The 16,224-nt window shown below is 41.5% G+C and overlaps 1 protein-coding gene across 4 annotated transcripts in view; it reads right to left on the bottom strand.

The window, feature by feature from the left end:
- Nucleotides 1–404: 404 nt before the first annotated feature.
- LOC118389094 (serum response factor) overlaps nucleotides 405–16,224 on the bottom strand; it is a 34,841-nt gene continuing 19,021 nt past the window's right edge. For 2 of the 4 annotated variants that reach the window (XM_035778829.2, XM_035778828.2), the window contains 6 exons: nucleotides 10,755–11,007; nucleotides 9,997–10,158; nucleotides 7,244–7,348; nucleotides 4,882–5,058; nucleotides 3,844–3,920; nucleotides 405–3,747 (listed from right to left, as the gene is read on the bottom strand). In XM_035778829.2, coding sequence (XP_035634722.1) covers nucleotides 3,661–3,747; nucleotides 3,844–3,920; nucleotides 4,882–5,058; nucleotides 7,244–7,348; nucleotides 9,997–10,158; nucleotides 10,755–11,007 — 861 coding nt within the window. In that variant the 3' untranslated portion in view covers nucleotides 405–3,660. Of the gene's footprint in view, nucleotides 3,748–3,843; nucleotides 3,921–4,881; nucleotides 5,059–7,243; nucleotides 7,370–9,996; nucleotides 10,159–10,754; nucleotides 11,008–16,224 lie in introns of all 4 variants that reach the window. The other 2 variants (XM_035778830.2, XM_035778831.2) reach the window with 2 other exon arrangements.

Here is a 16,224-nt window from a genome sequence, read left to right as displayed (position 1 = left end):
TGGATATATGTGCAACAAAAGTTTAAACATTCACCTTCTGCTACAATTTCTGTCAAGCTGAATAAATCCAACCTACGCACCACACAGAACGCACTGAAACTGCCTCTGCAAGGCAAAGCTGCAAGGCAAATTCAGTGTTGCATTGGAATTTAATGTACTTAAAGTGTACAAATTATTTATTTAACTAGGCAAGTCCGTTAAGAACAAATTCTTAATTAACCAAGACGACGCTGGGCCAAATTGTGGACTCCAGATCACGGCCGGTTGTGTTACAGCCTGGAATCGAACCAGGGTCTGTAGTGCCACCTCTAGAAACAGTGCCTTAGACCGCTGCGCCACTCGGGAGCCCATATTATGACCATTGTTTTTCAGTTAGTTTCATACAGGAAGCGGGGAAATATTGGTGACCAACTACAAACATTTTTATTCATACATTTAAATTGAAGAATATATATTTGACATAGGTGACAATGGTTAACAGTCAAAAATCATCTCAGAAGATGTTCAAGTGGTAGAGAATGTGGACATAAAGCTGTGTGTCTTTGTTCAGGCAAGCCAAGTGATAGACAGTGGTGCTTGCCCTTCAAGGATTCGCACAAAAGTCAAATTAACATTATTACCTATTAAAACAGTTTGATGTTGTTGCTTCTCCCTCATGAAGGCAATGGTTGAGCCCAAGAGAACCACACCGATAAATACTGACTTGATGATTTCCTCTTTAAAAACCACACTCGTGCAGTTCTACTAACACCCAACATGCAGAGCAGATTTCTAAAATATGGCCTAAACAGGTTTTGATATGATAGTTTTTCTTCCATTTGCTGCCTAAGGAACAACACAGATAGTTAAATCTTCAAAATCCTGGAATATGTCTACGACAATCTAGACTGGCATAGGGTATGATACTGTAAGTAGGTACTAAAACAATGTCCTTCAATATTGAAATCGTAACCAGCATCCTGAAAACACCCCCTTACAATTGGGGCAATAGTTCAGTAGTTGATGGGAAATACAGTGCTATCTATGCAGCAACACAGCAAGTGCTGTAGATTTACAGAGAGAACAGAAAAAGTGCCTGCGTCAGTCTTCCAGATGAACTTTGTGATGTTCTAAAGTAATTACTTCACCTACAGCATGATAGGGCATTACCTAAACCAGTGGTGGTACCCTGCCAGTGTACAAGGGCAAGTCAGTGTATCGGCCCACTCTAGCACAGCATAGTCAATGTGTAGCACAGTCAAGCTACATGGCATAGTCAGTGCAGAGTCATAGATGTACAAATATGTGAATCTGACATAAGCTTGATTTTGAAAGGTAATGCTTTGTTTCTGTGTGTATATATATACAGTTGAAGTCAGAAGTTTACATACACTTAGATTGGAGTCATTAAAACTTGTTTTTCAACCACTCCATACATTTCATGTTTACAAACTATAGTTTTGGCAAGTCGGTTAGGACATTACTTTGTGCATGACACAAGTAATTTTTCCAACAATTGCTTACAGACAGATTATTTCACTGTATCACAATTCCAGTGGGTCAGAAGTTTACATACACTAAGTTGACTGCCTTTAAACAGCTTGGAAAATTCCAGAAAATGATGTCATGGCTTTAGAAGCTTCTGATAAATGATGTCAATTAGCCTGAGTCAATTGGAGGTGTACCTGTGGATGTATTTCAACGCCTACCTTCAAACTCAGTGCCTCTTCGCTTGACATCATGGGAAAAGGCAAAGAAATCAGCCAAGACCTCAGAAAACAATTGTAGACCTCCACAAGTCTGGTATATCCTTGGGAGCTATTTCCAAACGCCTGAAGGTAGCACGTAAATCTGTACAAACAATAGTACGCAAGTATAAACACCATGGGAACACGTGGTCCTACCGCTCAGGAAGGAGACAATCTCTAGGAGACCGAGCACAACGCACATTGGTGCGAAAAGTGCCAATCAATCCCAGAACAACAGCAAAGGACCTTGTGAAGATGCTGGAGGAAACAGGTACAGAAGTATCTATATCCACAGTAAAACGAGTCCTATATCAACATAATCCGAAAGGTCGCTCAGCAAGGAAGAAGCCACTGCTCCAAAACCGCCATAAAAATGCCAGACTACGGTTTTCAACTACACATGGGGACAAAGATTGTAATTTTAGGAGAAATGTCCTCTGGTCTGATGAAACAAAAATATCTGGTTGGCCATAATGACCATCTGTTCTGTTTTGGATGAAAAGGGGGGAAACTTGCAAGCCCGAAGAACACCATCCCAACCATGAAGCACGGGGGTGGCAACATGTTGTGGGGGTGCATTGCTGTAGGAGGGACTGGTGCACTTCACAAAATAGATGGCATGAGGAGAGAAAATTATGTGGATATATTGAAGCAACATCTCAAGAAATCAGTCAGGAAGTTAAAGCTTGGTCGCAAATGGGTCTTCCAAATGGACAATGACCCCAAGCATAGTGGCAAAACGGCTCAAGGACAACAACGTCAAGGTATTGGAGTGGCCATAAAAAAGCCCTGACCTCAATCCTATAGAGAATTTGTGGGCAGAACTGAAAAAGTGTGTGCGAGCAAGGAGGCTTACAAACCTGACTCGGTTACACCAGCTCTGTCAGGAGGAATGGGCCAACATTCACCCAACTTGGGTCCTTCTGTAGCTCAGTTGGTAGAGCATGGCGCTTGTAACGCCAGGGTAGTGGGTTCGATTCCCGGGACCACCCATACGTAGAATGTATGCACACATGACTGACTGTAAGTCGCTTTGGATAAAAGCGTCTGCTAAATGGCATATATATAACAACTTATTGTGGGAAGCTTGTGGAAGGCTACTTAAAACATTTGACCCAAGTTAAACAATTTAAAAGGCAATGCTACCAAATACTAATTTAGTGTATGTAAACTTCTGACCCACTGGGAATGTGATGAAATAAATGACTCTTACGCTGACATTTCACATTCTTAAAATAAAGTGGTGATCCTAACCGACCTAAAACAGGGCATTTTTACTAGGATTAATTGTCAGGAATTGTGAAAAACTGAGTTTAAATGTATTTGGCTAAGGTGTACGTAAACTTCCGACTTCAACTATATATATGTATTTAACTGTAGCATTATCAGCGAGTAGATACTGGCATCAATTGCACATTTCCCCCCAGAAATGAAATAAAAATATGATTACCCTAATGACAGCAACTGGTATTGTAAAGTTATCATTCATATGCCAACATAAGAAAAATATAAGTAATCAACATTAGGATGCACAGGGCGCTTAAAAGAGAATACACTCGTAAGAAAAACAATATCAAAACCTCTTCAGTTCAAATACATACAACCGGTATGTGCACACACTACACGTCTCCGATTGAAATGTGAAGCTGTAGCCTCAGCAATATGTGGATATGTCAAGCCAAGAAACTCTTGCAGAGAAAGAAAATAAAAGACAAATATACAAAGTAAAATGGCAGCACCACACCTCAATTCTCTGTAAAACCATTGTAAGTGTGTGCATATTCTTACACGGTTTATTTTTAAAAAACAAAATGATTGCGGTGAAAAGGCAGTAATAAATAGGGGTGGCAGTCTGTTGGCAAGGCGTCAGTGATCCCCTGGCGTGTGTGCATTCAAATGTGTGTCTTGGTAAAGCAGTCTATATGTGGGCGGGTCAATCGTCCTTTGAGTGATGGGCGTCCAGGTTGACCACTTGAAGCTCTGTGAGGTTGCTGCTGCTTGACTGCTGACCAATCAGCATCTACAGGTCAAAAGGAGAGGGATTAGGTGACATTAATGTTGAGGTGACAGTAATGACAGTAGAGTTGTGGTGACAGAGGGACATGCGTGTCATTACCGGGTGGAGCTGCACTGCCGACACAGGGATCTGAACTGTCCCAGGATGTCCTGTGAGGAACACCTGCGATACAGCACCTGGGGGGAGGAATCCAATAAATGAATTGCGCATATACAATCCAGTAGGGTTGGCCGCGATCACGATAGTATCATCTATTGAGGATGATTGACAGCCATCGTGGACAGTGACAACATCATGACAGACGAGACTAAACTATTTCAACTTGACTGCATGCCACCATGCAGTAAAGAGCAGAGTCAGGCAGCACACAGCAGGGGTAGTGCATGGGTGACATTCTGAGAAAATTGCCTATATTCCTATTTGTTATAGCCCATTTCAATAAATGTTATATTTACAGAATGCAAGAGCACAATGTAGAAGACAGAGCTAAGAGTTTCACCGAAGCAGCACAAAATGTCCGGTCAGAATGTCTACTCTCAAATGTCAGATGATCTGGACTAAAATCCGAAGTCTATTGCTATAGGATCGGACACACTAAAAACTAATCATGGGGAGGAAAAAAATGGTTACATATTGCAATATTTTTTGGACGACAGTATAGATATTTGACTCCAACTAGCTAGCGCTAACCGGCTCTACCTGCACCTAAACTCCGGTATTTGTTATCCTATAGCTGACTGATCAAAACTTGTTTTCTCATGTGCTCAAGTCTCTCTACAGCTGACATAGATAGACTATACCAAACATTAGGAACACCTTCCTACTTACAATTTTACTACTTTAATACATATAAGGGAAATTGTCCCAATACTTTTGGTGCCCCAAAATGGAGGGGGTCTATGTACAAAAAGTGCTGTAATTTCTAAACGGTTCACCCAGCATGGGGGGGGGATGAAAATACCTGCAAATTATTATTGACAATCTGCATTTTAACCTCAGTCCTTGTGTCATTTCAAATCTAAATTCTGGAGTACAGAGCCAAAACAAAAACAAAAAAGTTGTGAACCAATACTGGAGCTCACTGTATATCAGTGCCCTGTTAGGCCAGCTGTGGTGTCTGGACTCTGATTGGCTCACCGGGGTCATGGGACTGCGTATGGGCTGTCTGTGGGAAGGTGTTGAGCACGGTCAGACTGCCGTCGCCCAACGAGGTCGTAGGTGTGGCGTACATGACAGTGTGGGCACCGGGGTACATCATGTGACCACCCATCGATGAGGGCACCGAGGACGTGACGATGGTGGTGGGGAGGCTCACTGGAGCAGGGAGACAAGACAACACGGGCAATGAGGTGTGCATATCAATATTCTGTAAGGTGCATTTATACAATTATGAATGGTGACGTCAACGTAGAACAGGTCATAGTGAAAACGAAAACTGTTAATAAAAAGGCAACTAAGGCCAAAAATAGAGCCTGCATATCACTTGTACTGCAAGTACATGACATTTGACACTTCTCAATGTAACAAATGACCACATACATACCACAATCAAGCATTTAATACAATTAGTTACCTTTGGTTTTCAGATGGAATACTGTTGTTTGATCTCCCCACCTTCATGCCTTTCACATTTCTATATCCACCCTTCCAGTAGGATCAACATTATCCACATTTATGGAATCAAAACTATCCTAATCAGTACCTTTGAGTTTGGAAAAACTGTTTCACCACCAAATCTCTATTATAGAAGGTGGTCCAGACACCTTTGTGATTTCACGTTTTTGAGAAACACAAAAAAGGAATATAACATTGCGGATAAAGTTAGGAATAAGAATTTCATTTGTACAACCTCTAAAGCTGCCGCGGTCATCTCCCTCTTCAAAAGGGGAGACACTCTAGACCAAAACTGTTACAGTCCTATATCCATCCTACCCTTCCTTTCTAAGGTCTTCGAAAGGCAAGTTAAAAAGATCACCGACCATTTCAAATCCCACTGTACCTTCTCCGCTATGCAATCTGGTTTCCGAGCTGGTCATGGGTGCACCTCAGCCACGCTCAAGGTCCTAAACAATACCATAATCACCATCGACAAAAGACAATACTGTGCAGTCGTATTCATCAACCTGGCTAAGGCTTTCAACTCTGTCAATCACCACATTCTTATAGGAAGACTCAACAGCCTTGGTTTCTCAAATGACTGCCTCGCCTGGTTCACCAACTACTTCTCAGATAGAGTTCAGTGTGTCAAATCAGAGGGCCTGTTGTCCAGACCTCAGGCAGTCTTCTATGGTGGTGCCACAGGGTTCAATTCTCTGGCTGACTCTTTTCTCTGTATACATCAATGTCGCCGCTCTTGCGGCTGGTGATTCTCTGATCCACTTCTACACAGACGACACCATTCTGTATACTTCTGGGCCATTTTTGGACACTTAACTAGCCTCCAGACGAGCTTCAATGCCATTGCAACACTCCTTCCGTTGCCTCCAACTGATCTTAAATGCAAGTGAAACTAAGTGGATGCTCTTCAAACAATTTCTGCCCGCATCCACCTCCCCGACTAGCATCACTACTCTGGATGCTTCTGACATAGAATATATGTGGACAACTACAAATACTAGGTGTCTGGTTAGACTGTACTTTTGACAAGTACATACTTTTAAAATTATATTATGTGAACTTAACATTTTAAAATCTTCCGTTGGTTAATACATAGCATCTGCAATCCAGTGTTTATATATATACACATTGGTTAATCTTGATTAAAAAAAGGTCAGATTGGATTACCAAATCCCAATCCAAATGATCAGAATCATTTTAGTTTCTGTTTTGAAATACCAAAATCGAACATTTAATCCAATCCGATTGCCAAAATCAAAAAAGTTTTGAAAAACTGGGCCCAATAGCAAGAGGGTTTACTCCATCAAAATCTGTCAACGATAAGCAGACCACCTGCCTTCCCGCCATTGGGACGACTCCCATTGTTCAGGCGGAGACAAGACCATCTCATTATTATATACAGTATTTCTGCCTATGTGAACAAGCAATTACCATAATGTTCATACCTGTCCAGTCCTTTCAAAACTACAGGAATGCCTAGTGAGGAAGAGCTAGAGCCTAGAGGTCGATTTCAGATTAAATTGTCACTGAGAAGTAGCACTCATGTCAGTCTCTCTATTGTCCCCTCTAGATTGGGCTACTGCCCTGCTGCACCCGTCATTCCAGACCCTCCTCCTTGGGATTGGGTCCATCAAGGAGCCCATTTCATTATTAAATCAACTTGTAAACAGACCGCTGCTTGTTGCATTTGAGAGTGGGGTAAATAGCCTACTGGTCATCATATAGCAATTTAACATGACACTTTTTTTCCCCTTCTCCTCATAATACTAATAACATTATCACAGTGCTGTCACCCCCCCCTTCAAATCACATTGGCATAACAGTAAAATGGCTCATAAGCACAGACAGGCTGCTGTGAGAGTGTATAGTTGTTGTTGTTTACCTGTGGAGCTGCTTGTGATGTGGGAGAGGTCACTGTGGCTCACAGAGCTCTGCTGACTGCTGGGGTGAACCTGAATGGCCTGCAGCTGCTGGCCCATCCCTCCACCTGAGAAAGACGCACACATACCTAAGAGTGAGAATATTAATTTTCCATTCAACCATTCTGCTATTTTTGCACACTCATTATAGAGGTCAAGTTCGCATGTTACCTTTGCTAGGTACATCACTACAGTTGGGTGGTAAATAGGAACGGGTTAGTTATGACTGTGTACCAGTGAAGTGGACCACTTAAGTGGCTGAGCAAGGGTTAACTGACCTACCGAAAAGTAACACAGAATCCCTGTCTATACAGCTGTCATATATGCTATTTAACACAAAAAATGTGTTCCATTTTCAGCCGTTGTGATTTTACAAATTAAGTACTTGGGATAGTCCTACTGACAATTTTAAAGAATGTGCACAGCTGTTAGCCTACTTTCACTACAGTTCATGAAGATGAACACCAAGTGAGATATAAAACTGACACAAGCAATGTTCCATCTAAGCTGCACGCGTCCGCTGACAGAAGCACGAGACTCAACTTTCTAGAGTTTTCCCTGTTCGTTAACACTATCAATGTTTCCCTTTACTGTGGCAATTGTGATCGAATCAACGCAATATTAGTCACTTTTAATGCAACATACCGAAACAAAAACTATGCAAGACTTTGAATGCAAAACTAACTACGTAAGAGATTCTGTTGTAGGCAGAACGCATCAGAGTAGGAATCTATCGCATTCACACACGGCTCAGCCCATACTCTACACAGACCGGTGCAGATATCCAATCAGAGTTGCAGTAGGCCTGAATGCAAATATACCATTGCCATACAGTAGATGGATCTGGGAAATTTACTTTGAACTGGACTGTGTTTACAGCATGAGCGATTGTGAGTAGATGTGCTTGTTTTGAGATCAAATCAAGAGCAAAATGTAAATGTAAGAGCTACATGTAGCCATGTGTGCACATTTTGTTCATATCCTTTGCTAGTTAGTGAGTTATTAGCCCAGTTATATATAATTTGTAGTCAGCAATAGGGTAGTGATTGCTTCCTACAAGAGTACAAAAAAGTGTACCTTTCGAAACATATTCTTAAAAGGGGTAGAGTTATATTGTGAGACAGGCTTGAATAAGTTTAGTAGCCAATAGGCAGAGGGGAGCATAATTTGTCTGATTCTCTGTAATAATGGTATTGGAACAATAATCTATTTTATTTTGTAAAGTGCATTATTGCATCAAACACTAAAACAAGATTTTCAGTCACCTCCTCGTCTGAAGGACAAGTGGATAAACAGGTTAATGTCAAACCATTCAGCGTCTCATGGAAAGTCGGCCTGCATTGAACACCACCCATTGGCGGCTACTGAAGGCTGAATGATAGCTGTTCTATCACTGTGCTAGAAGTTTATGGGATGCATTTTCTCCATTGTTTTTGATGGTAGGCCACTCTGGTAGGCCTACTTTATGCTCAAATAGCCACAGTAGCCTACTTGGCCACTTAAAATGAACTTAAAGTAGCCTCAGTGTTCACAGTAACTGCACGCTGGATGTTTTCACAGCGTTCAAGTGCAGAAAGAAAAAAAAACATTGGACACAAGTGTGGAACTTTTTCAACTCCCACTTTTCCCCCATTCGCTAAGACAACTGATAAAACCCTGGAGGGGGTTATTTTTAACCCTGCTCAAAAAATAACGTGGCTTTGTCCACATATGCAAGCCGACTCCCCATCTTTTCAATTTCTCGTGATAACAGCGGTGCTACACACAATCAGTAACAGCCTTAATGCGCGCCCCCCCCCCACACACCCTCATTCAGTAACAAACACTGACCAGTGAACAGACTAAAATATCCTCTCTCCTATATTCCTGTCCCCATCTACAAACTGACTGCTACTCCTCCCGCTCCTCGTCACTAAAATATAGCTCCTGTTTACCCTTCCATGAGTCTTTATTATCCATCCTTATTGCCTCCCTTTGTCCCGTCAACAAATGAGGCCTCTCCTGTGACTGTTTGCAAGCAGAGCACCATATTTAAACCTCATAAGAGTTCATTCAAACCTGCTGTCTCACTGCATTGTAAATGTTAGTTTTTTTTGTTGCCTTTATCGATATGTAAAGAGATACAGACTTAAGCCCAGGAAAAGACACTGATGCAAGCTCAAACAAACATACAGAGAGAGACAGAGATGCATAGAGGGACAGTGAGGCAAAGGCAAACCTACAAAAGGACATTAACAGACAGGCATAGAGACACAGTTCTGAACAGCGACAAGAGATAGCTTCAGAGAAATGACTGGGATCCTAGATGCAAACAAACCGGGCTCAATTTGAAGACATTCGACACAATCTTAAGAGTGAGAGATGCATGCAGACAGAGAGCGATAAACCCTAAATCGCAAGTCAACCCCTTGGTGTAGATCGGAGAAGATCGGATGTGTGTAGTAATAGTGGTAGCTCCATCATGCCCTCTGATAGGTATGGCAGAATAACAAAATTGGTTAAGCTGTACACTTAAGGTGGCTGCAGTCGCACAGAGAATAAATTAATCATTGAAGATTATTTATGTTGTGCAGAGCATTTCATTAAAAAGGCAGAAGTGTTGCCATATTGCTTGCCAAAAGTGTAGATAGGGGTTGATTTGCAATTCAAGGAGAGTTGATGCTTGGAAGTGTCACAGCATGGAAACAAAACGCGGCGGGGTGAAGAAGCCCCTGACCTGTGAGCGAGACAGTTGCAGGTAGGCGGAGCAGGGTGGTCTGCTGGCCCTGCTGTGTGTGCCCTGCGGTAGCGGTGGTGATGCTGGTCTGGGCCAAGGGGCCCTGGAGGGCCTGCAGGTGACTGAGAGGAATGGTGTGCGTGCCAGGGGGAAGCGTTGCGCCTAGAGGACGCGCAGAGAAAATTAGCGGTGCACAGGTCTCTCGCAGTGGAACCGGCACATAGACCAAGAAAACGCAAACACATAACACAGTGAGAAAGACCAAGATAGAGGGAAAACGGACACAGCCACACAAACAAAACAGCCACATAACACAGCATGACTGGCAAAACATAGTCAAACACAGTCAGACATAACACAGCCTCACAGACAGAACAAAGCCTCAGACAAAATACAGACAGCTTCACAGAAAAATACAGTGTTACAGAAAGAAACACAGCCAGACAAAGTCACAGACAACAAAACACTGTCAAAACACAGCCATGCACACAAAACAGACAAACCACATGCAAACACACACAGCCAAAAAAACCCAGAGGAAAACACTTTTTATTGGGGTGCAATATTCTCAAAAACTATATATATATATAAACATTTAAAAAATACAATTCTGAAGCAAGGGAACAATTCAGGGGGGTGAACAGAAGTAAACAAAGTTGGGTGCAACATGGAGGGGGTAAATGATAAGGCAAAGAAAGTGGGATTAAAAAAAACAAACAAAAAAACAAAAACAAACACTGGATACCCCCTTCACTCACCGGACATGAGGGTGAACCCTCCGGGTAGCATGACGCTCGTTGACGTGGCCGAGGTCTTCAGCACCGTGCCGTTGGCACTGCTGGTGGCACTGTGAGTATTGATGCCCGCCGAGACCTGCCAGCAGGTCGCAGGGATGCTGTTCTGCAAGTGCATGGCCACAGAGGAGGAGGAAGTGGAGGATGAGGTCGACGTGGGTTGGGTGTTGACACCGGCAGGCAGATTGGCCATGGTGAACGTCGGCTTCATCATGTCCTGAGAAATGGAGAAAGCAGAAGAGATATTTACGATATTGATCTGTTAACAGTGCATTTGAAGAGAGTCTATTTACATATCATAAGCTATGTAGATAATTTGATAGCCAAATTTATACAGATAAGGGAATGTACCAACCAAATCTATTTGCTTTTTCTCATGCCAAAATACAATGCAGATAAATTATGCACTCTGTCCATCTCAGTCAGCACAGTTGGAGTGTTTTTAGATTTGACAAGTTGCTGATACACGTCAAGGATTTCATTGAAGGGCTAAGCTTCAACTCCTGGACACAAGTAGTTTGTGAGCAAGCTGGCATGCTAACTATCTTTATGAAAATCAAGCAAAGCAAATTTGAGTATGGGGATGGGAGGGGAGAGACAGGGATGATGAGATGAGATTCAATTTCGAACAAACAACGCTGGGAAATAATTATTTAGGCGAAAGACTCCTCGCTTGAGTTGGCAAACTATCAAAGAAAATAGTTAAATATGCTCATGTAGCTCACCAAGATCAAAGTCAAATAGCTCGCTGGCTTTGGTAGCAATTGTCAAGTAAAAAAATATATACTTTCCGTAAAATGTATATAGTATGTATAAGCTGAAATTAGAAGCCTAAATAGTGTTGTCCATTAGTTTACTCCAATTAGGGGAGGGAGGGTAGAGTTAGTAAATAATCGAATGAAAATATATTTAAAATATATTTAAGATAATATACCATGCATTTGAAAAGTATTCGGACCCCTTCCTTTTTCCACATTGTTTCGTTACCGCCTTATTTTAACATGGATTAAATTAAACGTTTTCCTCATCAATCTACACACAGTACACCATAACGACAAATCAGAAACTAAGAGCAAACCAGATGGGAGGCGTATCGCTGCAGAATGCTGTGGTAGCCATACTGGTTAAGTGTGCCTACAATTCTAAATAAATCAGTGTCACCAGCAAAGCACCTCCACACCTCCTCCTCCATGTTTCACGGTGTGAACCCCACATGTGGAGATCATCCGTTGACCTACATTGCATCTCACAATGACAAATCTAAAATGTGGACTCAGACCAAAAGGACAGATTTCTTGGCCCAAGAAAGTCTCTTCTTATTGGTGCCCTTTAGAAGTGATTTCTTCACCGCAATTTGACCACGAAGGCCTGATTCACACAGTCTGCTCTGAACAGTTGATGTTGAAATGTTTCTTACTTGAACTCTGAAGCATTTGTTTGGGTTGCAATTTCTGGTGCTGGTAACTCTAATGAACTTATCCTCTGCAGCAGAGGTAACTCTGGGTCTTCCTTTCCTGTGGCGGTCTTCATGAGAGCCAGTTTCACCATAGCTCTTGATGGGTTTTTGCAACTGCACTTGAAGAAACATTCAAAGTTCTTGAAATTTCAAGATTTACTTTAAGACATGGTCAATCATGATGGACTGTCATTTCTCTGTTTATTTGAGCCGTTGTTGCAATAATATGGTCTTGGTATTTTACCAAATAAAGCTATATTCTGTATACAACCTCCATCTTGTCACAACACAGCTGATGCATTCATTTGTGGAATTTATTTTCTTCTTAACTTTTAATAATGCACACCTGTTAATTGAAATGCATTGCAGGTGACTATCTCGTGAAGCTGGTTTAGAGAATGCCAAGGGTATGCAAAGCTGTCAAGGAAAAGGGTGGCTACTTTGAAGAATCTCAAATATATTTGATTTGTTAAACACTTTATTTTTGGTTACTACATGATTCCATATGTGTTATTTCAAAGTTTTGATGTCTTCACTATTATTCTACAATGTAGAAAATAGTAAAAATAAAGAAAAACCCTGGAATGAGTAGGTGTGTTCAAACATTTGACTGGTACGCACAGACATTTTTAAATATTTGGGGGATTGGAAATGATGCAGACAATTACATTGTGGCTTCTATCAATCTAGCTGCAATATTAAAGCCGATTTACCCCTAAAAAAAATGCAACATGGAGTGTTGGTCCCATGTTTCATGAGCTGAAATACAAGACATTTCCAAATGCACAAAAAGCTTATTTCTCAAATGTTGGGCACAAGTTTGTTTTCATACATGTTGGTGAGCATTTCTATAAGTATTTCTGAGTAATAAAACTATTTTATGGGGGAAAACTTTGATTGGCTGGGCCTGGCTTCCCATGCCCACCCATGGCGGTGCCACTGCAGTCATAAAATCTATAGATTAGGGCTTAATGAATTTATTTAAATTGACTGACTGATGAACAGTAACTCAGTAAAATCTTTGAAACTGTTGCATGTTGTATTATATTTTGGTTCAGTATAGTGTAGATCAGGGGTGTCAAACTCATTCCATGGAGACCCAAGTGTCTGCAGGCTTCTCTCTTTTTTCTTTCAATTAAGCCCTAGACAACCAGGTGGGGAGTTCCTTACTAATTAGTGACCTTAATTCTTCAATCAAGTTCAAGGGAGGAGAAAAAAAACCAAAGACACACGGCCGTCTGTGGTGTAGAGAATCATTGTACCATCTTAACCGATGCAAATTATATTTTCCATAGCCAAAAATATTGTATTTTAAGCTGCTGTACAAAACTTTAACCTCTACGGGATGGGCATCTCTAAACCGGGACGGTTGTTCCTAACGTGCGCTAATGTGACTAGAATGACGCTGTATACAACAACCAACGTTCCAGGACATAGACATATGGGCAGAAAGCTTAAATGACTGTTAATCTAAATTCAGTGTCCAATTAACAGTAGCTATTACAGTGAAAAAAAGACCATGCTATTGTTTGAGGAGTGCACAACAACAAAACAGGTTTGATACATTCCCCTCTGAAGGTAAATAATGTACTTCCATTCAGTAATCTTGCTCTGATTGTAATTCTTTAGTCTGAAACTTTGCACACATCTAAATTACAGCTAGACCCCCACCTTAAAGTATGGCTTTCCTCTTGCATCTCAAAGATGATTGTGGGGGGAATTCATGTTTTTTTGTTTGTATTATCTTCTACAAGAGCTACGGTGTTAAATTCTCCTACATTAAATTTCACATTTCCACACACTTCAAAGTGTTTTCTTTCAAATGGTATCAGGAATATGCATATCCATGCTTCAGGTCTTGAGCTACAGGCACTTAGATTTGGGTATGTCATTTTAGGCAAAAATGTCATCCTTGAGGTTTTTAACTTAAGCAAAAAAAACTTAAGAACAGCAAGCATAGAAATAGCACATAAAACAGACAAAAAAAAAAAAAAAAAAACATTTTTCTTTTAAGAAAACTGTATCGAATTGAAGGTACAGCATGTAAAATGAACATGTATCAAACTCTCAACGATGGGACATTTTAACCATGGCTTTTTTTGGGGGCCCACAGGGAGGTACTACTTCAGGGGTGCAAACTCATTCCACAGAGGGCCGAGTGTCTAAGTTGTTTTGTTTTTCCCCTTTCAATTAAAACCTAGACAACCAGGTGAGAGGAGTTCCTTACTAATTACAAGGTAGGAGCGAAAACCCGCAGACACTCGGGCCTCCGTGGAATGAGTTTGAGACATATACTACCTGAATGTGTCCAATTAGAACAAAAATTGTTGCTTCCTGGTTTGCAAAACGTTTTGCTACGTTGTGCCCTACTGAACACAATCCTGTTGGGGAATGGAGTGTTTGAGTTAGTACGTACTAACATATTGAACAGACTCAACTGACCGCATTAATTGTCTTGCATTCATTATCGTGCATTCTAGTCTCGGGCACTTGGTTTCCTTTTCTTTCGAGGACATCTACAGCCTGTATTTATTTTTAATTTTTAATCCCAGGCCCCCGTCCCCTCAGGAGGCCTTTTGGTAGGCTGTCATTGTAAATAAGAATGTGTTCTTAACGGACTTGCCTAGTTAAATAAAGTTCTCTTTTTTAAAGCATATTTGAACAAGTTATCCCTCTGAGCATAAGTCCATTTCCTCCTCCAAAAACAGTTGCTGAGCGAGTCTCTTCCAAAAGAGAGGGGACAAAACTAGTAAACAAACAACCCGGGGTCTCGCGGCTCACCTCCTGTCAGGGAATACTACCACCTCACGAGCTCACAGCCTAGCCTCTCTCTTTACCGAGAGTAAAGCAAACAATGAAAACCTAGGTTACAAGTGTTATGCCCTACTAAGTTTGCGTTGGATGGCCGGTTTCTTGTTATGACACCGACTGTGGGCATCTGTCTGGCTGTGGTCTGATTGATTGAGTCCAGAACCCCAGCCAAGCCCACTTTTGCTCCTGAATAGAGTCCCTGTTCATCTGTATTTCAGTGTTCCTGTGACAACAGCTTCCTTGCACCAGCGTGCGGCTCTACCTCGTCGTCTGTACTGTCTATCAGTGCTTTGCACAACACGACAGAGGTGACCAGTCAGACAACCCTTTAACCTCATTTAAAAAGCAATTTCCTCTCCAGTGTGAACTGTGAGGATTCCTCCCACCACATCAGCTGTGAGCCGAAGTAGTACCGTGGTTCATCAACAACCAATTATATTTCAAAGCAAGACTGGCTCTTGGTTGAGTAAAGAAGCAGAAAAATGAGCAGAAAAATCCCCCGAATCCTAGCCAAACACTGATAATCTAACACAGAATTAGTTTCCATTTAATCAAACTGCGCATCATGATGACATGATTTGTTGTCACTGGTCATAAGCTTCACTGCTCTTAAAAAAAAAAAATGGGGGTCAATGGGTCAGTCATTAATACAAAAATATTGATGTGAACTTGTATAGCTCACGCTATAATTCCAAAGTGAAAATGTAGGCCTGTGCCTGGTAAATGAAGCCAACTCCATGACCATCCGAGGAAGCGACCATTTCTTCCCCTCTGCATTAAACCAGGTGAGAGATTAAACTTTGACCTCAAGTGGACAATAAGGCTCAAGACTAGCCCAACGAAGGCCCTTTTTATTTACTCAAGCAAAAGATTTCGCTTCGGGTAGGTGTACGTCGCTGAACCTCCTCACATAGAGCTCACCATGTTTCCTTGAAAATCACAGTCTCCAACCAACTCTGAAAACAGCTGCAGCTTATATGGAATGCAAGCAGCCATCTGCCAAGAGAGGAACTAGAGGAAACCATCCCATATATGGACAAAGAGGCCAAATCTTATTTTTATCAATCTGCTGTGAAGCATTTCAGATGTGTTTATTTTTCATATGCTCTAGAATAACAGTGAAGTCTAAGGAGACTTAACAGTTAACCCATCGGTCAGCTTTGGTTA

The sequence above is a fragment of the Oncorhynchus keta genome, chromosome 10, assembly GCF_023373465.1.
Source record: "Oncorhynchus keta strain PuntledgeMale-10-30-2019 chromosome 10, Oket_V2, whole genome shotgun sequence".
NCBI lineage: Eukaryota > Metazoa > Chordata > Actinopteri > Salmoniformes > Salmonidae > Oncorhynchus > Oncorhynchus keta.
The sequence above is the reverse complement of the archived record's forward strand: the minus strand, read 5'-3'. Positions and strand labels throughout refer to the sequence as shown.